This window comes from Convolutriloba macropyga, unplaced genomic scaffold (assembly GCF_964194025.1).
Source record: "Convolutriloba macropyga unplaced genomic scaffold, txConMacr16.3 SCAFFOLD_2432, whole genome shotgun sequence".
NCBI lineage: Eukaryota > Metazoa > Xenacoelomorpha > Acoela > Convolutidae > Convolutriloba > Convolutriloba macropyga.
The window spans coordinates 17,277-34,494 of NW_027451600.1; the positions used below are offsets into that span (position 1 = coordinate 17,277).

At 33.9% G+C, this 17,218-nt stretch overlaps 1 protein-coding gene across 1 annotated transcript; it reads right to left on the reverse strand.

Annotated features, from left to right (window-relative positions):
* Positions 1-269: 269 nt before the first annotated feature.
* Positions 270-7,022, reverse strand: LOC142356830 (syntaxin-12-like; the record flags this gene model as incomplete). The annotated part of the gene is made up of 5 exons (XM_075408612.1): positions 270-745; positions 1,115-1,197; positions 2,668-2,740; positions 3,173-3,322; positions 6,788-7,022. Coding segments are annotated over 5 exons (643 nt in total), but the record flags the coding sequence as incomplete, so codon positions are not given.
* Positions 7,023-17,218: the final 10,196 nt, after the last annotated feature.

The window sequence follows — 17,218 nt, forward strand, 5'->3', positions numbered from 1 at the left end:
TAAAGGGTGAATCTGAGCTTGAAAATTCTGATCAGAAAAGCTTAGTTTAATTTCCTTAGTTTACTGTATTCGCAGTATCAGTCTGTAACCTGTCAAGTGAATCTTTCAGTTAGAAGAAGTAAAGCTCTAAGAAAAATATGCTAAAATATGTATTTGAGAACACTTTTCTTATCAGGTTGGTAGAAACTTGATGATTTTTTTCTCATGCTGTGGATTGGAACTTCCTACTACCGTTGTTATTGTTTGTCGATTGTGTCCGAAAATGCAGCTAGAAAAAGATATTCCATGTTTTTAATAATCATTTCTCATTTGCTAAATTCAACGTTACATAAATACAGAATTGTGAAGCACGATATTTCCATTACATCAGAAACACAAAGCAGTATAGTTATTGAGCTCTTTTAAACCATTTTGAACCCAGCTTAGTTGGCATATAAATTTTATAACACAGGTACACGTGCCACTTTTGCACAGTAATGTACATGACAAGATGCTTAATTTCGTAACTGGGGATCGCAAATGGCACTGGGGAGGTGTCACAATCTCTTTGACACTGCGTTTTCTGGATTTCTATGATTATCTATAGACTGAAAGGGGAACTTTTGGTAATCTTAGAACTCAATAAGTCTTTTTTCTGATGCTGTTAGAAGACAGTTTTGACCAAAACGATGACAATAATGGCTAACAGTCCCACTGCAACTCCTAGTAGGGCAAATATGAAGAATTTCTTTCTCCGCGCTTGGCTCTGAAACAAAAGAAAATTTCTAATTTTAAATAAATTTTTTGGAAGCATTTTAATCAAAAATAGAAGTGGAAAAGGTTGTTTTTGATTTTTTTGCTCAAAAACGATGCATAAATATACACTGAAATTTGTTGAATAATGCTGAAATCGGGTACTACATGAGCAGAAAACGCACCTACAAATATGTAAGAAGCTGGATGAATTTTGTTTAATGTTTGGTGACAAAGGCGTTTAAAAACGCTGAAAAAACCAACTCAATCAGCGCATTCATTCCGCCTCGTTCAGATCATTTATATAAAAACAGTTCGGCACGTACGGATTCAAAAAAATTGCAAAAAAATTGCGGATTCAAAAAAATTTTAAGATACTGACCTGTAGCACTACAGCATCCTTGAGTTGTACGTTTGCCGATTTGACCTCTGTCACTGCGACGTCAACATTCGCTTCAATGTCATCTGAAAAAGACACATACATTAGTCGCAGGGCATTTTTGGGTAAATTTACTCAAGCAAATGTGACTTTGGTGCTTTAGGGAAAAGTTTCCGGGGTCTAAATTATAGATATTGATTTTTTTCAGAACTAAATTTTCATAATAAAGAACCGATTTACGAAATTTATGTACAGAAAAGTTTAATTATTCATATTTATTTTAATTTTGGTGGCCACTTTTTTTACAATCAATTGAAAAATGGCATCGTTATGCCATCTCAAAAATGTTTTGTTTTTTAAGGTGTATGTTTTTTGCAAACTGGCGTAAAAGGGGTTTTGGGTTCTAGTCCATGACTAAAATGAATGATACAAAGGCAGGAAGAGTTTGTCAAGTTGTCTAGCGTTTTCTCACAAACTGACAAACGCTTCCTTTTGTTCATTTTAGACATGGACTAGAAGCCAAAACCCCTTTTACGCCAGTTTGCAAAAAAACATACACCTTAAAAAACAAAACATTTTTAAGATGGCATTTCGATGCCATTTTTCAATTGATTGTAAAAAAGGGGCTATAAAATATTTATACCAAAATTAAAATAAATATTAAAAAATAAAATTTTTCTGTACATAAATTTCCCAAAACCGGTTTCTTATTATGAAAATTTAGTTGAAAAAAATCAACATCTATAATTCAGACCCCGGAAATTTTCCCCTGAAGCACCAAAGTGACATTTGCCTGGGTAATTTTGCTCAAAAATGTCTTATCCTCGACGATGATTTCAAATTATGATTGTAAATGCGTGTTGACATTGTTAGCGAATTTAATTTGAATTGATTCAAATTTGGAGAGATCCGTCACATTCAATCACGATGCCCGTTTTTAAGCAAGAATAAACAACACTGACAAGATTTCGTCATTGTTGTCCTCTCTCGCCCTTAATTTTGTTCACACATCAATTTTTTCGAGCTTACACAATCCTAATAACTACGAAAATTTCAATTAGGCCGATTGGTTATGTAACTGAGATTTTCTGACAAATTGGTTATTTTTCCTGAATGCTAGACAATCAGTCACTTTCTTTGCGCTCTTGCCAAACCAAGACACAGAGAGATGAAAAAATTAAATGGTAATAGGGGGAAAAGTCTGCAAATTCCACCGAAAACTCTTGCAATATATTTTGATGGGATAGGGAGAGAGTGCAACAGTTGGGCGGGGGGTCTTGATTAAAATTATAAACATGTGAGATAACTGGTTGCAGCAAGCAAACTGAATTTGAACTATCTTCACGTTTGCATCTGTATGTATTTTTCACAATGCCTCTTTTTGGGTGAGCGTGAAAAACAGTGACACGAGTTGAAAAAAAGCGACAGAATTGCTTTGATTTAGGGTAAATAACCATTTTCAAAAGAAACTTGCTGTTACACAACCATTCGACATAACTGGACAAAATTGTTTTTTTTAGAAAAAAAATGGGCATTTTTCTGGGCATGTGTCTAACCAATTCTTTCTCCCTGCTCCATTGTCATGGCGTTCATGTCTTGATAGATGCCATGAAGGTCAGTCATGTCAGCCTGAAACAGCCAATCAGAGACCATAATCTTCTGAAGTTATTCTGTCTCCAAATATTTCAGCAATCTAAGTAAAGGACGCTCTCTGCAGTATACATACCAATTTCTTTATGGAATTTTATTTTGGAATTTTGTTATGATCTGTCTGACTGTAGCCCCCCCCCCCCCAGCCACTTAGTGGCCATATAACGTATAGCCATAATTGGTAGGGGCTAAAATTTGAGGAATGTTTTGATAGAATAAACGGATCTATTCTGTTTCGGCCCCCCAGTGTTTTTTATGACCCCCAGTTACAAATTATATGTTGTTATATAGCACGTTCCTATGTAAGAAAATAGCACGTGCGCCTGGGGTCATAAAAAATTAAACTAACTAAGCTGGGGGGGGGGGGGGCGAAACAGAATAGATCCGAATAAACACAAACACGTTTCCTACTTCCAGTTTCCTGAGTTGTGCCTCTCTCTCCCTGACAATTTCTAGATCTACATCAATTGAGTTGTCATCCTCCTGTTGTAACTGCTGCTGTTGTTGATGTTGCATTATTATCATCTGTTGTCTCTGGTTCTCATCAATGTACGAACTCCTCTGAACACAAAATGTAGCCATACAATTATAAAGAAAAGAATTGTCCAGAAAGTTTTACCAACTTGCCCACTTGAAAAAGCGACTAATTTAGTTAGGCCTACTTGTCATCATTTTTAAGCTCAATTGGTCAGTGTGGATCAATGATACCATTTAAATCTCCTCAATCTAAAAAATCTCGGATGGCAGAACTCTAGACCTCGACCTATGAAAAGGCCATGCTCGACCAAAAAGGGGCAAAATTGTCGAGGAGTAAAAATTGCGACAAGCAAACGTCAAATCATAAATCAAGAAAATATCTTTTCATCTGTCTTTTTTTCCTCAAAAAGATGGATTCCAAAATGGGTTTGAGCTATTGTCAAATCACTGGTCGAGCGGAAGTCTCTTCATAGGTCTGCATTTTTGCCTCAAAAATTTAACGTGCAAATTTTATTGCTCACATTAAGTCTGTATTTCACTTCGTGTAGTTCTCATCTTGAGTAAAGAAATCTAATCTTTCTTGAGCAAATGCAGAAACATAAAATCTTGATATTTGAATTAGGAAACCATCAAATCTGTCAAATAGAGCAGAAGTTTTGTTGGGCCTTTACAGTTGATCCTAAATGCAATCAATTAGCCACATGCAACTTTTCAAATTATTATTCAATGTTGGGAAGTTAAACTAATAATTTGATTTAAAAAGGCTGTTTTTCACTAAAAAAAACTCTGTGAAGGAGATAAACATACAAAATTCTTTGATTGGCAATTCGTAATCCAAATATATGGACATGGCATGTTTTACTATAAAGGTTTTTTAGATTTATAAACCATTGGGATTATTGAGTCATGGTACATAGATTGGCATGTTGGCACTAGAGTTTTTTTGGAAAAAAAACATCCGAGAGAATTTTGACTGAAAAACAGAATGTGGAGAAAATATACAATGATTATAATGATATCGCAATAACGATCCATTATTGGTGACTTCATTAAAAAAACCTCATCTGGAACCTCGAAATTAAAAATTGTGCTGGTTTCTAACATTTTTTTTCAAAAAAATTGTCCGAAGGCAGAAATTCTTTTTTAAATTATCTGGTGCCTACAAAACGTTCTCTAATATCTTTCCGCAACTGATTTTTGATCTTTGAGTAACCTTTGTGTCAGCGTGGTTCATTCATTGAATTGAACTTCATTGGTGGATCATATAAAATTTATAAAATTAGTTTATTGTTATTATTTGATGAATGATTTTCTTCACGAAAAATAATTGGAAACCAAATTGAGTTTATTGCTACCAATTTTTATCTCAAAAGTATTGCCCATCGGCTTGTCCAGATAAAACAACGCCGGCTCAGTGAACTTAAAAATTCAGAGTTAATGAAGGAGATAGTGAAGGTCGGACGAAAGTCTGGATACAGGCACCTTCAGTCTGGGGGACATGCAATTTTTCCACAGCCATATAAACTTGAAACTCAAAACCAATTTACTTGATGGTACTAGCAACTTCATATACTACTTTATCTATTAAGCACGAAAGATTAAAATATTCAAGTGTTTCGACTCAAGAGCAGCTCAATTCGAGTGTTTTGGCTAATTAATTTCTTTGGTCAACAAAACTGTTCGCATACAAAAAAGCAGTGTTAACAAATCCGACCCTATTGATCAATTTATCAAAATCAGCATTTTGACTTATTTCACAGACCTTGATATGAAATAAGAGTCTCGCACATACAAGCATTCAGAGCCGAATCTTCAAGCCCTCAAAAATTAAATGTGGAGTCTGAGTCACAGGATCAGACCTATCCTGAAAACTAACGACAGTTATCGAACGATAATCTGATTAGACGTCAAATTATGGATGCCTGGGCTGAGTTGTCACCGCTATTCACCAATAGAAAAATTCTTAAATTCTTTGGAAACACGTCAGATATTAAAAACTATATTCACAGCAACTTGTCCAAAAGAATTGTAGCCCTTGTTGACGCCAACGACGAAAAAAGGAAGATGATATTACTGTAAGAAATCGCGGTCGTTATTGGCGTTTTTCGTGATTCTCCTCGTTTTCGTCGTTTTCGCCGTCTTTTACGTGTAAGAAATGTCAGTTTTTTCGTCGTTGTTTTTGTTTCTTAAGTCGTTTGTTTTGGAAAACGACGATTACCATGTAAGGGCTTCGATCGTTTTTGTCTAAGGAAAACAATTTCTTAAAAGTGAAAACGCAAATTCCTTGACAGGGGTGATTTCACGTTGCGTTGAAAAGGTCTGTCAACTCGTTCATCCTCTCTTGATTAAAATTTTTGGATCTTTTCAACAATTGCCCCCCCCCCCTTGGTACCTAGTAGAGAATCGCCACCCTTCTGTGCTATACTTTACCACAATATTACTTAGGCCTACAGTTTAGATAGCCGAATAATATTTTAAGCGCAATTGCTGACTGCTGTTCATGGCCATGCCTCTCATGCGCTGTGGGATGTAATCCGGAAATCGCGCACGCCCACCGACCCGCCAGTCGGAAATTCTTTTCGCTTTGTATTCCGGTTCGGCTAGTTGCCATACCACGGTGTATTTTATTCTATTCAATTTAACGGTGGCGGTCAAGCAAGCCGATAGGCAAGCAAGCCGAATTTTGAAAATGAGGTCAAGTAAGCCGAAAAATTTTGGGATACCCGTATTTTAAGTTGCCCCTGGCGGGCCGGTGGGCGCGCTTCGCGCGCGTCTCGGCTTCGCCGCGATAACCGGCCCGCTATTTCCGGATTACATCCCACAGCGAATGAGAGGCACGGCCATGGACAGCGGTCTGCTGAGGCCCGTACCCACTAGATGTCTAAAAATTGACGCATTTTTGTTTCTTTGGTGCATTGGAATACATTATGCACTATAATACTACGCGCAGTATTGATTGTAACGGCTGACAATGTATTATTTCTGATAGATTACATAACTATTACATAACTTTCGGCTTGCTTTTCTTTCGGCTTGCTTGCCTCTCGGCTTACTTTGCATTCGCCCAATTTAACATAGTATGCGCATGTGTGGAAAGTTATTAGTCGTCTCTGATTGGTTAATAAATAGCTCGCTTAAATTCTATTCAAGAATAGCCACCCTTTTCGCAAAAGGGGGGGGGGTGGCAATTGTTGAAAAGATCCAAATTTTTCTTGTATTTATGTGTGAAAAAGTAGTCACAACTAAAATTAGTCAAGACAAGTCGGTACAATAAAGAAACACTTATAAATTTTTATCAAAGATGCTTTCCAGGTTGAGGGATCTTCGAAGCGACGACCTCTGAAACGACCATTTCCCGGGCTAGAGTGACCTTTAGTCAGACTTTCCAAGATCAAAATGACCTCCTATTAGATGCTCAGAAGCAAAAGTAACTTCCGATCGGACTTTACGCTCGAAATTTCTCATCTGCCCCAGGGGTGATCCCTAACATTCCATCGGTCGGGGCTTGTAGATGTGGCGAAGCTCAATTGAGCGCTTGAGGTAACTTACTCTAATCTCGTGTCGCTCTCTCGCTTGGTTCATGCTCTGCTGCAGAGCCTGTTTTGAACTCTTCTGAATATTTTCAAAGTCATTCAAACATTGTTTCATCTGTTCGCCCAACTTCTGCTTAGTCAGCCTCGCTCTGCCCAGCTTAGTTGCGTCATTAGGTTGTGTGTTTTGCAGTTTGCGCTCATTGTCTCTCGCATCTAGAAATAGCTCGTGGTTTTCTTTCAGGGCTGTTGATCTGAAAATGTAATAATGTAGCAATTTTTTCAAAAAATTTTGCTTTCACCCACTGGTCTAAACTTATATGTATTGATTTTAACCAAGCTGGTTGATTTCACTTTTCTAAAAGAATTAGATTATACCCCGGACCCTAGTGTCATAGTAAACCAGTACTGATTCATGATCAATAGTAAAAGACTATACTAGTACTATTTCATAGTGCTCTAAGGGTATTTTGCTCGAAGACAAATTTTTCTTCATGAATTTGTCATGCACAGTCGGTTTTGATTCCTTTCTCGGTTCATGAAAAAGACATAATAGATTTTGAAATTTTCGAAAAAAATTAAGTTTTTGCACGATGCACAATTATGATAACTGAAAACTCGGGAAATTTGCCAAATTGAGGTTTTCTGGAGACACAAACCGGTAATTAACAGGCAAAACCAGTGCAAAATTAGTTAGAACCAATTAAAGAGTTAAAAACCAGTTAAACTACCGGTTTTGCAGAAACTGTTTTTTTTTCAGGTTGTTATGAACTAACATCTCTTTTTTCAGGTGGTTATGTAACAAAATAATCAAAGACAGCCAATTTTTCTATCAGCCAATAAGCCAATAAACGGGGGGGGGGGGGGGGGGTGCTGGTGGTAATACTTGGGGTGGAGGGGGATGCAGTTAGTAATAGAAGGGTGGTGGGGGACAGCAGTTGGTATTATTAAATATTTGAATTATAAAAAAATATTTCTGTTTTGTGCCTTCTTGAAAACTCAAACTATTAAATTCTCTGATTAGAGAAAAAAGGCGGAAAAACAATTCCGGACAGTTTAAGCTAAGTTTAAGAATTCAATGCTGTTTTTTCTGTTTTTACTCTGAACAGACTTTTTTCGTCTGAATTCACACTTTTCATAGTAAAAAGTGACATGATCATAATACTTTCATAGTAAAAATACAGGTTGAGAAATACTATGATCCAGCGCTAATTTACAATGTTACTATGATGCGAGTTGCCATAAATTATAACGCAAATTTAGTTTCTTTTATCTATAAGTTTTCCTTCTCATTCCAACCAACTCCTACATCACATTTTTTGATCAGTGTGTATTTTCTCAAAAGTCCCCCATTTGAGCCCCGCTCTTCTATCATTTCACTGCCCTCGCTTACTTTTTGTTCCGACCCCCACTTTAGTGGGGAGGGAGGAACTATACACTCAACTGGGTTTTTTTGTTCAGTCAATTTTGGCCGATCGATATATTCATCGCACAGAATTGTGATTGGTATCGTTAAAAAGCACATCCAGCGTAGAAAACGGAATTAAAAAGATTTTATCGATATTGAAGAATTCCACGCAACAAATGATCTAATTCGCACACACTTGGAACACTTGGTCGGTTTGCTGGGCGCGTGACAAAATCAGGGAGAGGTTCGACAATATCATGGATTCTTAGAATCAGGGACTTTTTGGTAATTATTTTGATGCTGCCTTTTTTCAAAATATTTTGCTTTGTTATTTTTTAATATTAATTACCGACAATGTTTTTTACTCACAGCTCAGTTAATGACAGCTCCAATTAACATAAATTTGAGGCCGAATGAAGATACAGATTGTTTTTCAGAGGGTTTTTATGGCTTTGAGGAAGAGTTTTAGTAAAATTCAACTGAATTCTTGTCTTCTGCCTTCAATTTTTTATTCTTTTGGCATTCTGATTTTTGACTTTAACCACTCAAAGATCTAAATTTTGTCCTCAAAAGGTGCAAATGAACCTTTTTTCTTTTCATTCGGCTGTTACCTAATGTCTATTGTGTTATTGAATGTATTTGTTTTAAGGAAACTTCTGTGATTTTTTGAACTTGTCATTTCTTTTAAAATTATTTTAGTCAACATTTTGCTTATTCTCAGTAAGTACAGCTCAGCCTTTCCTCCGTGTAGAATACAAACTAATTTTGTGGACGATTGTTTTAACAGAAGGTTTTCTTGCTTTTGGTACTACGAGTTTTCATACAAAATTTTCTGATTTTTTTGAATAATTTCCCACTTTTGGTGTTGTTTTTGTTTCTTTTGTAAATTGTAACATTATTTAACAATCTAGCTGAAAAAACGTTTACAAAATTTGAAACTGAACATAATTTGTTGTTTTCATAACATATGGTTTGAAGGGCAGCGACACCGTTCACTTGCAGAAATTGGTAGAGTTCTTTATTTTTGCCCTTTATTTGTTGTTAATTTTTGTTGTCATATGCCAAATATTGTGTAATTTAAGGTCTCAGTGGCCAACTATAGATAAACAGATGAACTTAATAACTGATATTGGTAAATAACGAATGGTTGTTTTGATTTTCGAATTTAATTTCTAAAAAAAAAGTGTAATAGTTTTCTTCAACTTATCCCTTTTTGTTCTGGATTGCGTTTTTTTTTCGCAATTTACAATGTTGTATCATTTTCAAAAATTAGCCTCATTTTTAAAAGCTCTTTTTAACGTTTTGTTGAATCAAACAGTAATTTTTTGTCGTTTAAACGTTTTAACTGATGTCTTCAGGGCTTAGACAATTTGTTTCAGAAGAATTTTGTGAAGTTTAGATACCTTTAAGTTTTGTGGTTCTTTTTGTTTTCATTTTGTGATAATTATCTTTTACAAAAAAACGTTATGATGGACACATAAAGACGCAAATGAGGAGACAAAAACGAGGATGTTATATTCTCGCAGTTAATTTTAATGGCTTCAAAACTGTGGTTTCGTAAAGTTGTTTGTGAAAATTAGTTCGGCTTGTATTTGATTTCACTGCCCTCACCCAATTTTTGTTCAGACCCCCACTTATGTGGGGAGGGTGGAACTATATACTCAACTTGGTGTTTATGTTCAGTCAATTTTTGCCGATCGATATATTCATTGTAGAGAATTGTGATTGGTATCGTTTAAAAGCCCATCCAGCGAGGAAAACGGAATTAAAAAGATTTTATCGATTTTGAAGAATTCCACGCAACAAATGGCAAACACTGGGAACACTTGGTCGGTTTGCTGGGCGCGCGACAAAATCAGGGAGATGTTCGACAATCTCATGGATTCTTAGAATCAGGGACTTTTTGGTATTTATTTTGATGCTGCATTTTTCAAAATATTTTGCATTTGTTTTTTTTTAATAATAATTACCGACAATGTTTCTTACTCACGGCTCCGTTAATGACAGCTCCAATTTACATACATTTGAGGCCGAATGTAGATACAGTCTTTTTTCAGAGAACCAAAGGGTTTTTAATGGCTTTGAGGAAGAGTTTTAGTAAAATTTAACTGAATTCTTGTCTTTTGCCTTCAATTGTTATTCTTTTGGCATTCTGATTTTTAAGTTTAACCACTTAAAGATCTAAATTTCTTCCTCATGAAGTGCAAGTGAACTTTTTTTCTATTCATTCGGCTGTTACTTAATGTCTATTGTTCTATTGAAAGTGTTTGTTTTAAGGAAAATTCTGTGATTTTTTGAACTTGTCATTTCTTTTAAAATTATTTTAGTCAACATTTTGCTTATTCTCAGTAAGTACAGCTCAACCTTTCCTCCGTGTAGAATACAAACTAATTTTGTGGACGATTGTTTTAACAGAAGGTTTTCTTGCTTTTGGTACTACGAGTTTTCATACAAAATTTTCTGATTTTTTTGAATAATTTCCCACTTTTGGTGTTGTTTTTGTTTCTTTTGTAAATTGTAACATTATTTAACAATCTAGCTGAAAAAACGTTTACAAAATTTGAAACTGAACATAATTTGTTGTTTTCATAACATATGGTTTGAAGGGCAGCGACACCGTTCACTTGCAGAAATTGGTAGAGTTCTTTATTTTTGCCCTTTATTTGTTGTTAATTTTTGTTGTCATATGCCAAATATTGTGTAATTTAAGGTCTCAGTGGCCAACTATAGATAAACAGATGAACTTAATAACTGATATTGGTAAATAACGAATGGTTGTTTTGATTTTCGAATTTAATTTCTAAAAAAAAGAGTAATAGTTTTCTTCAACTTATCCCCTTTTGTTCTGGATTGCGTTTTTTTTCGCAAATTACAATGTTGTATCATTTTCAAAAATTAGCCTCATTTTTAAAAGCTCTTTTTATTGTTTTGTTGAATCAAACAGTAATTTTTTTGTTTAAACATTTTAATTGATGTCTTCAGGGCTTAGACAATTTGTTTCAGAAGAATTTTGTGAAGTTTAGATACCTTTAAGTTTTGTGGTTCTTTTTGTTTTCATTTTGGTGATAATTATCTTTTACAAAAAAACGTTATGATGGACACCTAAAGACGCAAATGAGGAGACAAAAACGAGGATGTTATATTCTCGCAGTTAATTTTAATGGCTTCAAAACTGTGGTTTCGTAAAGTTGTTTGTGAAAATTAGTTCAGCTTGTATTGGATTTCACTGCCCTCACCTAATTTTTGTTCAGACCCCCACTTATGTGGGGAGGGTGGAACTATATACTCAACTTGGTGTTTATGTTCAGTCAATTTTTGCCGATCGATATATTCATTGTAGAGAATTGTGATTGGTATCGTTTAAAAGCCCATCCAGCGAGGAAAACGGAATTAAAAAGATTTTATCGATTTTGAAGAATTCCACGCAACAAATGGCAAACACTTGGAACACTTGGTTGGTTTGCTGGGCGCGCGACAAAATCAGGGAGATGTTCGACAATATCATGGATTCTTAGAATCAGGGACTTTTTGGTATTTAGGGACTCAAAAATTAGCCTCATTTTTAAAAGCTCTTTTTATTGTTTTGTTGAATCAAACAGTAATTTTTTTGTTTAAACATTTTAATTGATGTCTTCAGGGCTTAGACAATTTGTTTCAGAAGAATTTTGTGAAGTTTAGATACCTTTCAGTTTTGTGGTGCTTTTTGTTTTCATTTTGTGATAGTTATCTTTTACAAAAAAGGTTATGATGGTCAAACAAAGACGCAAATCAGGAGACAAGAATGAAGATGTTATATTCTCGCATTTAATTTTAATGGCTTCAAAACAGTGGTTTCGTAAAGTTGTTTGTGAAACTTATTAGTTCAGCCTGTATCTAATGTTATTTTATAGTATTATGATTTTGTCTCATTAATAACAGTCGCAATTAGTTTTCCTAGTAGTCGCAAGACAAACTGTGTACTCTTTTAATCGAAAGCTTTTGCTGGCTATGAGTTTTGAAAATATTTAATTTTCATAAAAAAAAGAGATATATTTTTGAGACCTGCCAATTTTATTTCTGTTAAATTGTAGCAAAGCATCTCTATCTATAGTTTCATTTATCTATTGAAATACAATTCGCTCTTCATAAAGGTTATATTTTCCTCAAATGGTCTATCTTCTTGAAACAACAAGTTTTCATAAACCCAATTTTCGTGATTTTTGAATACTTGCACCTTTTTTTTAGGTTTTTGTTTTCTTTTCACAGAATCACAATAATGGGCGTCATTTGATTTACAAATGTTGTCACTTTCGAAAAATGCAAACGAAGATTTTTATAGTTTCTAGTGATCAGCTTAAAATTTAATTGATTTGGGGGACATCAGTTTCGTACAAGTTTTTAGTTTTTGCCTATAATTGTCGTTCGTTTTGTAGCTGTATGACATATCCTGTGTAATGTAAGGCCTCTATGGCGGTATAAAAGACTATCTCAATGATTTCATTTGATGCGTAATGTTTCTAATCAGTTCGGATTTAATTCCTTTTTTTAAAAAAAAAGCAATGTTTTAATAAGCTTTGCGCCTTTTGCTCATTTCTAGTTGACTTGTTGCCAATTTGCATTAAAGAAAAGTCCTATATTTTGTTCCAGGAAAGTGTCGGTTAATCTTTGGAGTATAAATTTTATCTGATGCCATATTGGTTTGGTTATTAGTGGTTTTCAAAAAATGGAAAAGGAGTTTTGGTCGTAATTAACATTGTAACTATTTGATTTATATTGCCGTCTTTTCTGGTAGTCATATTATGGTAACCACAGGTCTCATAGGCCCTCCAGAGTGGATTGTTTTTATTCTTTCAGTAGTTTGTTGAATGATATGTTGATATGTTAATTTTTTTATCTCTTCCTCATTTGGTAGACAATTAAGTGAAAAATGTAGTTGAGCAGGGTCGGAATATAATGTGCGAACGCACATTACCGAGCCTCCTTGTTGTTATCTGAACTTTGGTAGTTACTAAGTGGGTTAGTTTTGAGAAGTTGGTTAATTACCAGGGCTAAAAAGATCAGAGTTGACATGAATGAGTTTAAAATTTTCCAATCAATTGGATTCTGCTTTAACCCTCCTTCCTCAGCGCGCATTTGAATTTTCTTGGTAATCATATATGGCATGGATATGGTTGCCAAGATTTTTTTATGGTGGTCAACCCGGGCAGTTACAATATACATGTTATTATAGGACGTTGGGTGGGGGACTATATTCGAAAACCCACTGAGCAGTTCAACTTCTTAAGCATATGTGTTCTCAATTAATGACTGCTGAACAAACATGCAAGGCAAAATTTGGTTCACTAAGAATCATTCAAAATATTACAAACTAATTTGTTTTTAGCAGTCCAGACGTTTTAATTAAATTCATTTGAGCTGAAGTGTTTAGTTTTATGTATTTTTTTACCATCTAATTGCTCAATGTTAGTTTTTTTATTGTCATCAATTGAATTTCGACCGACAGTTCTTCAATTTATTCGCAGCAGGCAAATTTAATCCTCTGCCGTTTTGTTGGATCTCCATCCATTTCTTTTTATTATTGCGCTTTGAAATTTATGATTACAAAGCTGTTAAATGATTACTTTGCTATGATTACAAAGTAAATAGTATGCTTCGCGATTTTCTCTATCGGAACAGAAAATAACTGTCTATTAATCCTAAATAGTGCCAAGGATTTTACCGTGATTGAACAGGCTAATTCATATAAAAAGCAATTGACTGCCTAATAACTTTAGATGTAAATTACTAAAAAGTAGACTTTTCCGAACTGCAACACTTATTTTAGACGTTCCAATTTAACTCGAAAAGAGCTGTTTTATCACTGTACATTGTTAGTATTATTGACCATCTTGTAGATCAAAAATTGCAAAAAGAACAAATAATGATAGCAGTTTTTTGTCGCCCCAAACAACTTTCTTTGATTTCGTACGAGGTTAAATATGATTCTTAGTAATCATAATAGGTCATATATGATTTGTATGATTTCTTGGTAGTCATACAAGGACCATATATGATTTCCTAGAAATCATACAGGGATCATACAAAAAATTTCAATGACTAAAAACTGTCTAATTTTGATTTTCTATTGAAGTTGAAAAAATTTCTTGGGAATCATACAAGGTCATATATGACACATAAAACATTGACTGTTGGCACAAATTCCCGTGTAATGTAGTCAGAGATCTTATTAAATTATTATATCGCATTTGCAATCTACATTTGATTCCGTGGGTGCGCTAAAAGATTAACTTTTTGGTTTAAACATATTTAGAAACTGAATTTTGAGGTTATAAGCAAATGTTTTTCTCAATTTTTTTTATAAATGAGCTTTTATAAGTATAAACTGGCTTCAGAGTATGTCAAAAATTTTGTTATCTATTTGGACTTGCTCTTTTATTTAGTGCCGAACTTTGCAATTGATATTGTACGTTAGGGACTTTTGGCGGATCACAATGTTATGCCGGGGTATCATATAGGCGATGCCCTATCGAAAAAAACATAAATGATAAACGAATTTCGAAAAATAGATGTATGATTCTTAGTATTCGTACTAGGATCATATATATGACATCCTGGTAATCACACAAGGATCATATATGATTTCTTTGATTTCATACAAGGATCGTACTAAGAAATCAAGTATGGACAGTATGAAATAATATATGATCCTTGTATGAAATCAAAGAAAATTCAACCCGGGGCCGTCGTAAGTGCCATTACTATCTATTTTAGCGTGAATATACTTAGCTCACAGAGCTCACTGTCATAATATCTTGAAACATTACCAAATTTCTTTTTGTTGGAATTATTCGAACTTTGTATAACCCTTCATAGGTGACAACAAAAATACATTAGATTGAGAAAAAAAAGAAGAATATTTGGTTATTTTTATCATCATTTTGAGTTTTTGTTGTTCCAACACTTCCAAAGCAACTGCAGGGAACTCTTGTAGGCCGAATTCTTTTTTCTCCAGTTTGAAAACTTTTCTACGCATTCTAGAAACATAAGAGTGGTAGTATTACACTTCTTATTCAACGTAGAGTTCGAATGACAGTAGAAAAATTTAAGTATTACAAAATTAGGTATAGATTTTTTGAGGTGTATCTATGGGTCATTTGCAACTTTACAGACGAAAAATATATTTGCGACAGGAAAAAAGTTTTCCAAAACTTTGTTTTGTGTGTTGCGTGTTTTGGTCTTGATTGGTGTCCTGCTAAGCTCCAACTAATTTCGCACAATGGATATTAGTTCGATTGTACCGATATCAATTCCTTCGAAAGGGATTCTCAGTAATCATAATTTTAAGCACGTCAATGAAAATGTTCATTTTCTGCTTTATATCTTTTTGTCTCTTACATGACAAACTATTTTTCAGTTAGCCCACAAATGTTTTTTGTGCATCTTCTCTTGTGTGTCAGTCTTGAAGAAGTCCTCGAAAAAGTTATTATTGCCGAAGATGAGATAAATAAAATGAAAATTATTGAATTTTTGAAAATTTTAAACATTTCTTCATGAAATCTCCGTCAATGATTCAAGTACTCAAAAAGTATGTCAGAGCGTTAAAAAATAATTGAAGTAGGGAATGAATTTAATCATAAAATGTCAGTTGTTGAACACTGTTGATTTTTGTGGGGGCTTTTTTCGAGTTTCAAGATTTTTGATGAAACTGTCGCACTTGAAATTGGTAGAGTTCAAGATACAGTTGCTTAAACTTTCAAACTTGTTGGAGCTAATTTTATTGGCAATGACAACTTGGACAACAATTTTTTTTCAAATTCTGAAAACTTTTCATTCTTTGCGAATTTTATCAGTTTAAGGATTGATTAAATGTTTCATAAGCGCCAAGGGGTGAATTCTATGAAACTATGAAAATTAAATTCACGGTTTGTCACATACATATAAAGAAAGTACAAAATAAGATGAGGACATTAACGGTTTTAGAAAAAAAAGTAAATATAAAAATAACCCTTTCTCAAATTATATACAAGTTCGCGGCTAAAATTTCAATTAGAGAGGTTTAAAAATTGACCAAAATTCAAATTTTGCTGGTATCACAATCTGTAAACGAGAAAAAAGTAAAATTTCTACCGAAACAAAACATTTGAACCGGCGTTTTGAAAAATAGGCCAAACACAAAAAAATGAGCATGTACTGAAAAGGAAATGGATAATATAGTAATTGGCAAAACTGATTGTAGTATTATGATATTTCTGATACAGAATGTCAAAAATCCAGCAAAATTAGTTGCTTTCTCTTGACAAGCAGAAACAGAGTGGAATAAAGACACTAGCGTGAACGATAAAAGAGAGTAAAGCTTTGAAGGCGATGACCAACTTCAAATGTAAGAAACCCAGGCCAAAAGATATTAGAACGTAAGTTCTAAGCATCAAGTTTATTAAACATTTTAAACAGATGCAGTAAAATAAAAAAGTCAAACTTAATCATACAGGCAAACTGAAGCAACGCTGAAAAAATATCGAAAAAAAACTAACGCGGGGACAAAAAAAATTCACTTCAAAAACAATTAAAATCGTCGAAAAGTTAACTGAAATGGTCCAAAATTTCATGATAACTGGGCCGACGATAGATTGTGAATAACTAACTGTTCAATCAGTTTTAAACGAAAAAGCTTAGAACGCATCCTAAAGCACTAATCCGAAAAGAATTGCACTAAAATCCACAAATTGTGAAGAAAATGTTCAACTAATTTTCCGAATGGATTATTGTCATTATCCTAATTGTTTTTTTTATCACGCAGAAATCATCTCTGTTTTCTGTGGAATATGTTGGAACATCCTGTGCCGTCTTGCTCTGTTATTGAGGGAGGTTTTGCTTTATATTCAATTGATGGATCAATTTATAACCAACTGTTTATGTATAAGTGCATATACATGCACAAATGAAGTTTAATTGAAGAGGAATAATTTCATATATATATATATATATATATATATATATATATACAAATATATATATATATATATATATATATATATATATTTATATATATATATAGTGTGAGAG